A 13,795-nucleotide genomic window follows, 5' to 3' on the forward strand; every position below is an offset into this window, starting at 1 on the left:
TAGTACAATACCTAAGTGGTTTACACCAGCTCCTTAAATGCGAATCATATGAAATTTAACTGAAAATTAAAGTAAAATTATGTAATTTTCGAGACGTTGCTGTAAGAAACTCGTGGCTCCTCATAGCGCCCAGAAACAAAATTTGGGAATCCTTGCAGTAAAAGTTTTAATCAACAGAATCTATTGCATTCAAATCTGTACGCAGTTATGCCAACATTTAGCGGTTTTTCAGTTTGCTGTTTTTGTCGTAATAGACAAAAACTGGTTGGTTTGTTTATTTTACATGTGAAATAAAATCTATGTTATATCTTGTTTTAGTAAGGAAAAAAAAACAATTTTTAATTATTTGATTTTGCTTTTTATGTTAACATTTATTGTAGTGGTACGATGTTTTAATAATAAATACTTTCATTTGAGCGGCATGAATGTTGGTGTCGAGATTTTGGTTATGTATAGTTTCGTATTTTGAAATTCTACATTCTTTCGATTTTAGTTATTTTAGCATAAGAATTTTATGTTGAACAGCAATATTGTCTCTTATTAGATTACATTTTTATATTGCATTCTGCATGTTACGTGAACTTGTTATATTAAAAGTTAAAAGTATAGAATTATGTAAAATTGAAGATGTCATCTCAGGGAATTAATGAAATGATTAATAATGTGCTACCGAAGTATATTTTAAAAAGGATTGGAAGAAATGACTACGAATTTGTTATAAATAAAAACAGAGTAAGTTTCGCTTTGTGTATTTAAACCTACATTTTTTTGTAATTTGATTTTTAATATTACGTTTAACGTTTTGAAGAATGAATATTGTAGTTTTAGGGTAAAAAATTCAATCGTTAGTAGCAGTCTAGTAATTACTATATTATATATTTATTTTTAGTGATCGAGTTTTTATTTTAGGTCCATTGTATTGTAATTGTTATACTACATTCTTAAATAAGAGTAGGCAGCAAATTCTATTTAAAGCAATTCAGTCATTTGCTACTGAATACAGTGGTAGTAGTTTTTCGTAAAATTTATTTCACACTATGTATTGGATTTTTAATTTTTATTAGTAATTGACTTGTTTTTTTACTTACTGAGTGTGTCTGACTTCTAGTCCACATATCTCTGAATATTAGACAAATTATTAATTTTTATTGGTTGGTTTGTCTGGTAAGGTGTTCAGTTTACTTTCATTTGAAAAGTATAGTTTAATTTTTAGTCATTTTTATCATAATTAATGACTCAAGATTTGATTTCTATACTACTTTTAGGATATATACAATGTGTAGTGTATACTTCTTTTGATACCGTGCCGTATGTTTACCTTGTATTTTAATATATTGCTGTGAACAGCTCTATTGAGACATTATATCAGTTATCTATCAGATCGTATCCTGTCATTATATCTTTTGCAAATGTCAAAATTTCTATTTTATCGTTGTTGTCAGTAATATCTATAAGAAGAGATTAGTGACAAGAGTGTAAGTACATATATATATATATATATATGTGTTATCTGGTTTGTTGCAATTTATGATTTTTAGAGGCGTTTAATTTTATTTGTATACGTATTTGTCAAAACATAACATGATTTATTAAACATGGAAAGTAATAACGTTATATTCTGAATTCTATATAAAAAAAAACTAAGATAATCTGTGTATAAAAGCAAAAAGAAGAGACAGACTTATTGGCCACATCTTATAGCATCCTGGAATAGTCGCTTTGATATTGGAGGGACAGGTAGATGAGAAAATTTGTGCAGGCAGGTAATGCTTGGAATATGGAAAACAAATTGTTGGAATGTAGGGGGTATGCCGAAATGAAACAGCTAGCACTAGATAGGTAATCTAGGAGAGCTGCATCAAACCAGTTTAATGACTGAAAAGAAAACACATCTATGTACATGGTTCCCACAGGCAGTAGAAATCAGGAAATATAAACTTAGGAAAAGTCTGGAATTTTTAGAAAAAAATTAGGAAAAATTGCAAAAAATTTCAGAGGCTTTTTTTGTTACCAAATTAATAAGTGCATTAATAAAGTATTTTTTAAGTAATGCCAAAGTATATTTAATATAATTTTTGGTGTTAGGAAGCAGCGACCTATCATCCAGCACATTTCAATTATATGCTGCAAGCAGCCATTATAATTGGCTTATTAAGCCAATTAATAATTTAAGTAAAAACATGTCCTGTTTTTACTTAAATTCCCTAATCTTTTTTTTACATTAAAAGAGGAATATTCCAAATTGCAGTTAATTTTTTTACTGGTGAAATTTTAACAAAAAGTTACCATTGCAAAATTTAAAGGTTAACTATTTTCTTGGAATTTCTCCAACCGCATGAATTTTTTTATATTTTAGGTAATTAATTAGTTTTAAATGATATCTAAAAAAGACCAATGACCAATGGTTAGATATAAACTTACATCTAGAATTCAGATGGTTGAGAAGAGGTAGAGAATTATGTCATGCTTTTTGTAATGTGTGTAAATAACATTTTAGACTGGGCAATATGGACGAAAAGGCAGTGACTTCGCCCAGTAAGGGAAAATAGCATAATGAAATAATAAGGACTTCTCAGCTTTCGTTGAAAAACTTTTTTATCTTCCAGTGGTACATCAACACAGCAGACTAAAACTTTGATCAACAGTTGTGAGAATGGTGGTTGTGATTCAGCTGTATGTTTTTTGCCTGGATCTTCAGTTAGAGTAAAAGCATTTCAGCAGCAAATGATACATTTGAATCCTCAACTTCATTTACGGAAAATGACAACACTATTATTTCTTTTTGTTATACAGATGTTGTTTCTAAGGTGGAGATTTTTTGGGTTCCCAGTGTTGTACAAAATACATTATCCTTAAGTTCCTGTGAAGATATTGGTGCAACTTTAAAAATTATTTTTACTGATAGTTGTACAGTGTCAAAATTTCAGCTTGGAACTACTGAATACCCTTATGACATCAATCATAGCCTTGCACTATACTTTGATACACTCTGTAAATCACCTGCGTTCTTGTGTTAATTATGTGGTATGCATTGATGTAACATTAAATAAAATTGTAGACAAGTCAAATGGACTATTTGTGCATTTTTTTTAATACAGAAATAAACTGTGAAAAAGGTATAACAACATATTTTTTTGGGAAAGCCTACTGCTGAACATCTGATTGGTTTCATAGAAGGTATCTCCCCTATGGATAAAACAAAATATTACAAATATCTATGGATGAACCAAATGTGAATTTAAGCTTTTTAATAATGTTCAGTCACCAGCTGATAGAGGAATGCCTTGAAGGAAAGCATTTGGTAAGTATTAGTGTTTGCGGTTTACATGCTATAAGTGGAGCTACAAAAACGGATTGAATCTGTCAAATGGAGTATTCATACCTTTTTAAGCCATGTATTCATTTTGTTAAATGATCTCCCAGCGTGGCATGCTGGGCTATTTATCCCACTCACAGACAATAATAAATTTCCTTTAAAATACAGCACAACTAGACAGTTAGATAATGTGAAATGCTTAGAATGAGCCTTGCTAATTTTGATGATGTAAAGAAATTTATTAACAAATCAAGGAAAATTCAATCTAAGCCATACACCATTGTTATTGAGCATTGTAAAGACAGATTCCTAAAATATAAATTGTTGTTGTTTTACAAATTGATTTCGTCTGATTGTGAACCCTTTTTAAGGCAGTGTCAGAGCCTAAGTTAGTTCCTCTTGCTCCTTATTTATGTTCACATCTTAATGAGCTATAAAAAATTCTTCTTAGCTGTGCAATTAAATCAAGTAATAAAGCCGCTCTGAACACTTCTTCGAAACTTACATCAATTGTTTTTACTGACTAAGAAAATTTATGTGAATTAAAGAAATTTATCTTGAATTTCAAACTACTAAATATCTGAAAGAAATAAAAACATCAGAAGGTGATGAATTAAGGTTTCATAAAGAGTGCCTAACTAGTTAAAACTCATTTCAAAGCTTGTTGAATGAAGTCCTTTAATGTTGGGGTCTATCATCATTAGATCCAGCTGTGATCTTTCATGAGTCTGAACTTGGTTGTGACAAAATGACATGTTTATTGGAAGTATTATATGAAGCTAATAGATTTACTGAAAATATAGCTGAAAAAGCTAAAAAGCAATATTCTTTACTATGTATGGCTGCTAAAGGAGCTCTGAGTAGCGAGTTCAAAATATTTTCACCAGCTACTGAAGACAATGACAATAAAGAATTGAAAGATTCTTTATTGGAAAAATTGGATAAATTTTTTTTCATCTATTTTAGCAAAAAATCCAAAATATGTGGACCTGTGGGAAATAGTAAAACTATGCCTAATTTTTTACATGGAAACGCAACAGTCAAAGGTGACTTTTCCATTAAAGAATCTCTTCTTGTGGAGAATTTGCATGAAGAGACAATAATTAATCAATAAAAAGGTTTTGATGCAGTTATAGATGCTGGGGGCAAGGATAATGTTTTCATTACCCAAAAAATGCTCACTGCAGTGAGAAGCTCTAGAAGACAATATCAAGAATGTCTTGTAAAAAAATTTCTGTCAAGAAGAACAGAATAGAGCCCTGAAAAGGAAAATGTAAGGAGAAATTAAAAACTGAAGGAAGAAAGGAAAAAGTTGAGAGCTACAACCTTAGCAGAAGAAGAACAGATAGCCGCCAAAATTAAACTTTTACATAAGGGCAAACTAAGTTATTAAATATTGTTTTTTATTTATTTTGAAAACTAATTTAGCCTAGTTTTTGTGAAAATTTTTTAAGCAATCTTAGGTGCGAGGCAATGATTTTTAAAAATTGCTTTAGTTAGTTTTTATTTCTTATTTATGTTACTTTTAGTTATCTTGATTTTTCGTTTTTATACAAGAGACTTATTAAATATTGTTGTTTTTTTGTACTTGTATTTTATTGTACTGCAATGTAATTTACTGAAACAATTTATCACAGAAAATAGTCTAATTTTAAATGTATTTTGTAAAAAAAACATTAAAAAATAAACTTTAAAAATTAATTAATAATAAATAAAAAAGGCATGGGTTGGGCAGCTGAAGAGATGTAGGAAGCTGCAAAAAAATAAAATATGTATATATTTTGCAGAAAAACAGCAGTAGTGTCATATTCTGAGTCAGGAAATTTTTTTTAAATTGGTCAGGAAAAACAAATCTTAAAATTCGGTGGGTGCTCTGATCTTGCGAGTTAATCAGGTGGCTCCTTTAGTCTTTCAACGCTGGGCCATTTTGCTGTTTTTTTTCTTATGTCTACTTTGTTCCAATCCTCTTTTTCCCTTCTTCCTGGTTTACCTCCCATGTGTATATTTTATGCTTGTAGATGTTTCCATCATTTATATCATTTGGTGTAATTTCAGTTTTCTTTAGGTCTTTTTGGACCTTTGTGCTCCACAGGATGTTCTTGATTGATTCTAAAATATGATGTATTTTAAAATTCTTCCGGTCAGGCGTGTTGGTGGAAGTCTCTTTGTGTCCGTAAAATTTCATCCTCTTCCTCATGTCCTTTACTGTGTAGAAAGCGTTCCAATTTCTTTTCTTGATCTTAGTATGTATATATACACATATATCTTAGTCATAAATATTTATATGTATACATATATGTTTAAATAGATTTAAAAAATTTGACAAAAGAAATATATACAAAATTGTCACCTGTACCCTGTTCAATTATCCTACATTAAAGAGCAGTATTTGTCAGCAATGTTTTTTTTCTAGTTTTGTTTTTTTAATTTTTTACATTTATTTCTTGTTGTGTTTGCAAAAGGGACTTGTCAAGTTATGTTTGATAATAATATGTATTTATTGTCAATTGAAAATTACATATAAAGTTTTTTCTACATATTTATCCATGACGCAGGTAGCAAAAGAAACCTTGAGCGCTACCTGTGAGTTCATATCATTATAATAGGATGATTAATAAAAGAATTAATTTAAAATAATAACTAATTCCAAATACAATATAACTAAATAAAAATACATGATTTTTGTTGCACGATACATATAAAAATAAAAATTTTAATTGAAAAATTAAGTTTAAAAAAGTATATAGAATCAAAATGTAAAATTATATAAGTTACACTAAAATCAAATGAAATGAAATACAATAAATTCAGAATCTGAAAAAATAAGAGAAAAAAATAATTTCATTGTGGAGAAATAAAAAAAAATACATTATAAGATAACGTATGAGACAAGAAATATTCATAAGATCAGACAACTGAATACTACTATGAATTTGTATTGCCAGCATTCACTTAACATTCACAATTTTATATATGTAGATTTTTTAATGTTAAGTAATATATTAATTTATTTTGTTGTATGTTATTCAATATGTTAAATTTATTGTTATTAGTGTGGATTATTTTTGTCTTCCAGTTTGGTAATTTAAAATATATATTGTGTTTCACCCATTCATGTATTTCTTTTATTAGATTACTATTTATTATTTGGAAATTAAAATGATTGGGGACTTTGTTAGAAAATATACTGGTGCAATATGAAAATTGATGTTTGCAAACAGTTAATTTTGAAAAGAATGCGGTATAAGTATTTGTTCTTGTTGCAACGAGTATTGTATAGTGTATTTTTAAATCCAAATTCATTTATATATTTGTTTATGTACAGTATTACTTTCTTGACATATATTTGTCTCAAAGTAGGTACTTTAAATTCTTCAAATAAGCGTTTACCGGGATATAACCTTGGTTTACCAAGAGCTGCTCTTCTTAAATATTTCTGGAGTGTAAATATTTTGTTAAGATGGGTTGGCACCCATCCTCCCCATATCTCCTCCATATCAACTCATATCATATGTTATCTCCTTATATCATATGTTTCTCCCCATATCTCGATTCCATATTGAAAAAGTGAATGAGCATATTCAAAATATGTAATTCTTATTTGATCACTGACATTAAATAATGATAATTTTTAAAGTTGGAAAATACTTAATGCTACTGGTTACAAGACAGTAAAAAAAGTATTGCCATGATAAAGCAGAAATGGTTTTATATTTTTGCAGCTTTTTTGTGTTAATGTGTAATGGGTAATTATTGTTAAACAATTTCAGTATAGAACTTTGTGATGGATAGCCTTGGTAGAAGTATAGGCCTTTTTTTTTTTTTAATACACATATTTATCTCAAAGTAGGTACTTTAAATTCTTTAAATAACCGTTTACCAGGATATAACCTTGGTCTAACAAGAGCTGCTCTTTTCACGTTTGTTGTTTTAGAAATAAATAATTAAAGTATATATTTATATTGAGTTGTGTAGTATCAAAATTACAATTGAACTTTTATCAAAGGTCACATCAAATAAGTAGGCTGAAATCTTGCAGTTTTTTTTCTCTGATTGCTGTTAGTTTTCAAGATCTTTATCTTAGAAGTGTTTTAGGCTTTTCTATTGCAGTAGTTTTGTTTAAGTGTCATAAACAGTGGTCTCATTGTATATGAAATTGACAAAGATTTAAATAAAAAAGTACCCTTCTAGATCAGTTTATAATTTTTCATTATGTAGATTGTATCATGAGTGGTAGGTTTATTATTAAAAAAAGGAACATCTTCATCATTTTCCAGAATATATCTAGAGAAACCATGGGAAAACCTTGATCTGAGAAATTGTTGATTGTAGGTGAAAATAATGATTGTACAAAACAATAATGATACAAGTGTGTAAACATAACTTGGTAAGGATAAAATAACAATTTAGATTTCATGATTGTGATTTGAGAATTCATTTTTACCACCCTGCCTAGCATTATAGCAGAGCTATTTAGAAGGCAAAGTATTATAATCAGTCCAGTTTGGGTATATGCAGTTTTCATTAGATCTTGATGTTTCAACACCTAAGGAACCAAAAAAACTGCATGGAAATTTTCCAGATGTTCGTGTATGTGTGTGTGTGTGTGTGTGTGTGTTTGGTTTTGCACTCCTTATGTTTCTAGAACTACTTCTTTTCTTTTTCCTGTTTAGCCTCTGGGAATTACCGTTAAGGTATTACTTCAGGTGGTGAATGAGGATGATATGTATGAGTGTAAATAAAGTGTAGTCTTTTACAGTCTTGGTTCGACCATTCCTGAGATGTATGGTTAATTGAAAACCAACCACCAAAGAACACCACTATCCACGATCTAGTATTCAAATCAGTGTAAATGTAACTTCCTGTACTAGGACTTGAGTGCTGGAACTCTCGACTTCCAAATCAGCTGATTTGGGAAGACTCATTCACCACTAGATCAATCCGGTGGGTTCTGTAGAATTACCGGAACGATTTTGACCAACTTGGTCAGATTACTTCCATATGTGGGGTATTGATACCATTAAATTTTTAACTTAAAAGGTCAAGGGGGTGAGGCTGTACAGCAAGGTCATCCTCAGTATCTTGAGATTTCACCCAGTTAACATGTAGACTACCATATGAGCCATTTTTGCATCACACTTGAACTTTTACTCAGGCCGCTTGAGCCAAAACTGCTTCATATTACATTCATAATTTAAAAGTTGAGTGGTGCATTAACAACTCACTCTAAAATATGTTTTTCTATATGAATTGAAAGCCATGGCCTCTGAGAATTGCAAAATGACTTTAGCCTGCGTATATGTTGCTGTTTTTTCCTTGTATTCAGCTGAAAAAAGTTTTGTTTCTGGTGTCAATTTTTTATTTTGCTATCTGTTTTAAGTTCATTTTATGATAGTTTCCATAAGGCAGTGGCAGCAAATGTCTTGCTGCCACTCAAATGTACATGCTGGGATCAAAATTCTCTAAGGGTAGTGAATGCTGTATAACCTCAATAGTGTGTTTCAATTTCAAAGTGTGGTCTTTAATTTGCTTTGTTTTGTTTTTATTACTTAAATTGAAAAACTTTCTGATGATGAATTACACAGAATACTAAATGATAGTGGTGATGAAGAAGGTTTGGGATATTATAGTGACAATGACCCGTTGTACAAACCTGATACTGATAGTGAAAATGATGTTGGGAGTTTAGAAGTCAGAATTGAAAATTATAATGAAGAAGACATTGAGTAGCCTTTTGAAAATGTAGATATTGCGGAAGAAAGAATTGACCTGTTGCAATACATAGGTACACATGGGCCTCAGTTAGTGAGTTAAACAATTTGAATTATTTTGCTTATAGTCCTGATGACGAACTGTTTGGTGTAAATCCAGATATTTTTGATAGTCATCATCGCAGTAGATATATTTAGATTCGGGATTGAGGATGAGGATGATGTAAATGTGTTGAGGATGGTGTATTAGCCTTATCCTGGTTTTTAATTTAAACTGATTTTATCAGTAAAAAAAAAAAAAAAACATGTTATTTGAGCATTCATATCGAGTTTAAAGTAACTACTTTTTCTTTAATTTTATTTAGGTGATGAAAATTTTCAGCTGGATTTCCAACTGGAGTTTACTTTTGGTAAATTTTTTATTTGATAAAATTGCCATTAGTTTTGCTTATAATTTCATGGTGGAAATGTTTTCAGTTGAAAAAGATGTTTACCTGTGACTTCAGTGAGACAAGCCTATACATTTATTTTGTTTGACTGGTAATTTAAGTTTATTATATTTGTTGGTATTATTTTATCACTTTTTTTCTAGATAAATTTTTCAACATCTTTATTACTATAGTAGATATCCTAACCTCTCAACTTGTCAATGCAAGTTGAGAGGTTAATTTTTTGGTGAAACTTTTTTCTATGTTGAAATATGTATAAAATTTTAAAATTAAGGTTAAAGAAAAAAGAGGTCGATTAATATAATTAGTGTGCATATGCATGCACATTCATTTGCTTTTTTTCCTTTGCTATTGTCATCTGATCTTGAAAAATGACAAGTGTTTTGTTTATCCTCTTTTTGTACTTTATGATTTAAAGATATTTTAGAAGGTCGTAATATTATTAAATTTACTAAAAATTTTCTTCTTTGTTTTATTGCAGATAACTGTCGGTCGAAAAGATTGTGATTTGGAATGTGCGAGTCCATATGTTTCAAAAAAACATGCTGAAATTCTTTTATTATCTGGAGATCGGCTCTGTATTATTGATAAAAAGGTATTGAATTGTAGTAGTTTTATAGTTAATTATAATATTTTCCATTAGACTTAAAGTAGAGTAAGTAATGTTAAAATTGCTGTACTTGTCTGACCATTGTTATTCACACATGATTGTTGTCATATGAATTTTGTGTCTCACTAATTTACTATTATTTTTTCACTAAAAACTGATCTAATATTTAGTTCAACCCACCGGGTTGGTCTAGTGGTAAACTTGTCGTAAATCAGCTGATTTTGAAATTAAAGTTCTCAGGTTCAAATCCTAATATAGGTGATTATGATTGAACTTTCATTTGGATTTGAATACTAGATCATGGATATCAGTGTTTTTTGGTGGTTGGGTTTCAATTAAACACTTGTCTCAGGAGTAGTCGACCGGAGTTTGTTCAAGACTACAAATTTTCTCGTACACAGTGTACATCAATTTTCATTGAGAAGTTGCTAATGACTTTAATTGTTAATGTGACTATAAATAAGAGTATTAAAAAAAATGTATATATATATATATATATATATATGTTATTTTCTGGTATTTAAGATTTGGTAGAATACTTATAAAATTTGTTTATTATACCATACTGTGCAGTTAAAATTAATGATGCTTATAAGTATTTTTTTTTTACAGCATAAAATCCACTTTAATAAGTGGATTTTATGCTGTAAAAAAATATGATGAATTCTTTGTAATCTGTTAGTCTTATCGTTTGTTTACGTCTATATTAGTTTTTTATTTCTTTATTAAAGTTTGTATTTTATAAATAGTTTAGCAAATTGCATTTTAATTACAGAATATCTATTAAGATTATTTAATAATATTTTATGAAGATTTATTTCAATTGCTAATCTTTTCATTGACTCTATTAAATACTTTGCAGACATCTCTACTTTGTTATATTGGATTTTTGTAAAACATGATTAAAAACACATTAAAAATTGCAGTAGTAGCAGCAGCAGAACAGTTGATTGAAGCAGATGTTCTGCTGCTTATAAAAAAATCTTTTAATTCTTATTATGAATCTGATATATCAGCTATACTAGGGATTTCTGAAAATGTAAGGCAGTTATTAAATCATCAGCTATTATAACGTATACCACTTATGGAGGTGGCTAAGAACAATTGCTTTAGGGAAATTGAAAGTGAAACTGGATATGAAATTAATTATATTAACAATTTTACATTATTTAAGGTCTGTTCAAATTTAAATAAATCTGCTGTTTATTTTAATTGCTTGATATTTATTAAATTTTATTATTTTCCTATGTTAAATAATATTCACTTAGTCATTGTTAACAACGTATGTTGTAAAATGATACATAAATAGTGTTATAATTAGTATTTTGATTTTTAATCATTTTAAATAAATATAGTGCCATTTTGCAGTGTTAATGTTTTACAAGTTAATTTATTTATGTTAAGTTTAATTATCTGTTATTAAACATTGAAAAAAAAAAATTAAGCTTATTCAAATTAATTATAAGTTAATAGTGATGGAGATTAAATCCAGCTGAAAATTGTGTCAGTTTTCTGCAATAACTGTTTGTCAACCAGTTTTCAAATATGAGGTCATTTTGTTTATAATAATAGCTTTAACATTCTAAGTAGTAAAACATATTTTGTTGAAGCTAGTGATTACTGAAGTTGTTGAAATTTTATAGATTGCCTGTAGTATTTTTTGTTAATGCATATTAAGTCCCCATTTTCTGGTATTCGCCTTTCTACTGGTGCATTATAGGACACCTGCATTTCATAAGATTTTACCTTTTCTAACGCTATCAATGATAGATAGTTATTGATAGAACTACTTGTGAATTTTATATTCAAATGGTGCGGTACCAGTTACTCGGATCCAGTATGAATTTAATACTTCCAATGTTAGAATTGAATCTTTAGAATTACTCAGTATGACATGAATAAATAAATGAGGAGGATAAATAAAAATTACGCCTGCTGCACGGAAGGGAAATTGAGGGGAGAAAAAGATGCCTCATTGTAAATGCTTATTCAGGACATATGTAAAACTGGTATTGTAACCAACTTGTTAAAGAATTGACATAGCATTGACAGCATTTAAAAATTTGTGATTGTGTTTACACTTAATTTTTTTACTTATTAGGAAAGGTTTGTGTAAATAACCACCAGTTGGTTGGTGGTAGTACCAAATATGGTTTTTCAGTTTGTTCTTGAAATATATAATAATTTTTAAATAAATATACAAATTGGCAGACAGAAACAAAATGAAGGGGAAATTGCCATTTTTTTTTAGATAAAATTCTTTGTTCATTTTGATAATCTGAAAATAAACACATCTCTCTTGTTACAACCTATATGTGATTATTATTATACAACAAATATTCTAGGCTTAAAAGGTTTTTTAAATTACATAAGAGAGAGACCGTAACTTTTTTGTTCCGTTGAGAGGATTGGAGGGCTAAAGGGGAGTATGTGTGGAGGACTAGAAAAATTTATTGCTAACTAATTTACATTTACCTGTTAGTTGTATGTGGTCAATTTTTAATTTATTAACAGGTTTCTTGATTTCAGATAACGCTGAAAAATAGTTTTTGGCATTTGAAGTTTTATTGTGTTCCTAATGTAACGTTTTATGATGAATTCCAAAATGCAATCAGAAGTTTTCCATCACCTACAGTTTTTCTATGATAAAATTTTTGAAGTATTACTTTTGTAGAATTCTACTATTTTTTTTAGAAATAATTTGGAACATAAAATAATATTTTAAGCGATTTCTGATAGGGGGTGGGGGTACAGACAAAATCTAAAGGCAATAGCTGCATATAAATGATGATTCATTTACTGTAAATTCTGATTGTCAGCATACAGCAGTCTTTTGAGTCATACAATTAACACACCGGTATTGTTAAACATTCACTGTGTATGCATGTACTGTGGTTTCATTCTGTTTTGTAATTTATAGTTACTGTGTTGTGTTGATGAATAGATATGCCAAGGTAGTGCATAAATGATCCAGATAATAACTTCTACATATGTAGGGATTTGACATTTAAAGAACAACAAAAATGTTTGACTATAGTTAAATAAATGTTATGAACAGTATTTTGGCTGTCAGTTGGGGATCAATATAAGAACTCGGCCTTTTGCATCTACTGTTAAGATTTGTATGAAACATCTGACAGACTGGGCAAGGGCACAGTCTGGACTGGGTTGGCAAATGAGTTTTGCCATACTGATGGTTTGGCATGAACCACAAGACTATTTGTGAACTGTTATTTCTGTATTATAAAAGTAGTAAATCCAAACACAGTCAGTACCCCGATTAACAATTTTCTGTAAGTCTAATCCATGGTGAGAATTTACGTTGCATTCTCCCAACACATCTAACATTAGAGGATGAGTTGGAATATGAGATAGCCACTGAAGTTCAACATGTGGAGGAAGATGAGCCTACTTTTGAAACAGAACCCTCTTTAGTCATTTACTGTCAACTTTTTAATCATAGATTGTCAATGATGTCAATCATTAGTCGGGGATTGCCCAGCTGTCAATCAAAGTAATATTTTGCTCTTGTGCAAAACATATTAGTGATAACATAAATACAATGTTATATGTGAAAAAATTGTTCTTAATCAGAGAGCAAATATACTCAATTTTGATAGAGTAAAATTATCAAATGATTTTAACCTATCTGATCCCCATAGTACAGCATTCTGTTATAAAAATATTTGTCACAACAGATACGGTTTAA

The 13,795-nt window shown here is 29.3% G+C and overlaps 1 protein-coding gene across 1 annotated transcript in view; it reads left to right on the forward strand.

Annotated features, from left to right (window-relative positions):
* The first annotated feature begins 439 nt into the window (after positions 1-439).
* LOC142326317 (uncharacterized) overlaps positions 440-13,795 on the forward strand; it is a 117,934-nt gene continuing 104,578 nt past the window's right edge. The window contains exons 1-2 of the mRNA XM_075368720.1: positions 440-732; positions 9,958-10,071. Of these exons, the coding sequence (XP_075224835.1) occupies positions 628-732; positions 9,958-10,071 (219 nt within the window). The 5' untranslated portion in view covers positions 440-627. The remainder of the gene's footprint in view (positions 733-9,957; positions 10,072-13,795) is intronic.

The sequence above is a fragment of the Lycorma delicatula genome, chromosome 6, assembly GCF_047948215.1.
Source record: "Lycorma delicatula isolate Av1 chromosome 6, ASM4794821v1, whole genome shotgun sequence".
Lineage (NCBI taxonomy): Eukaryota > Metazoa > Arthropoda > Insecta > Hemiptera > Fulgoridae > Lycorma > Lycorma delicatula.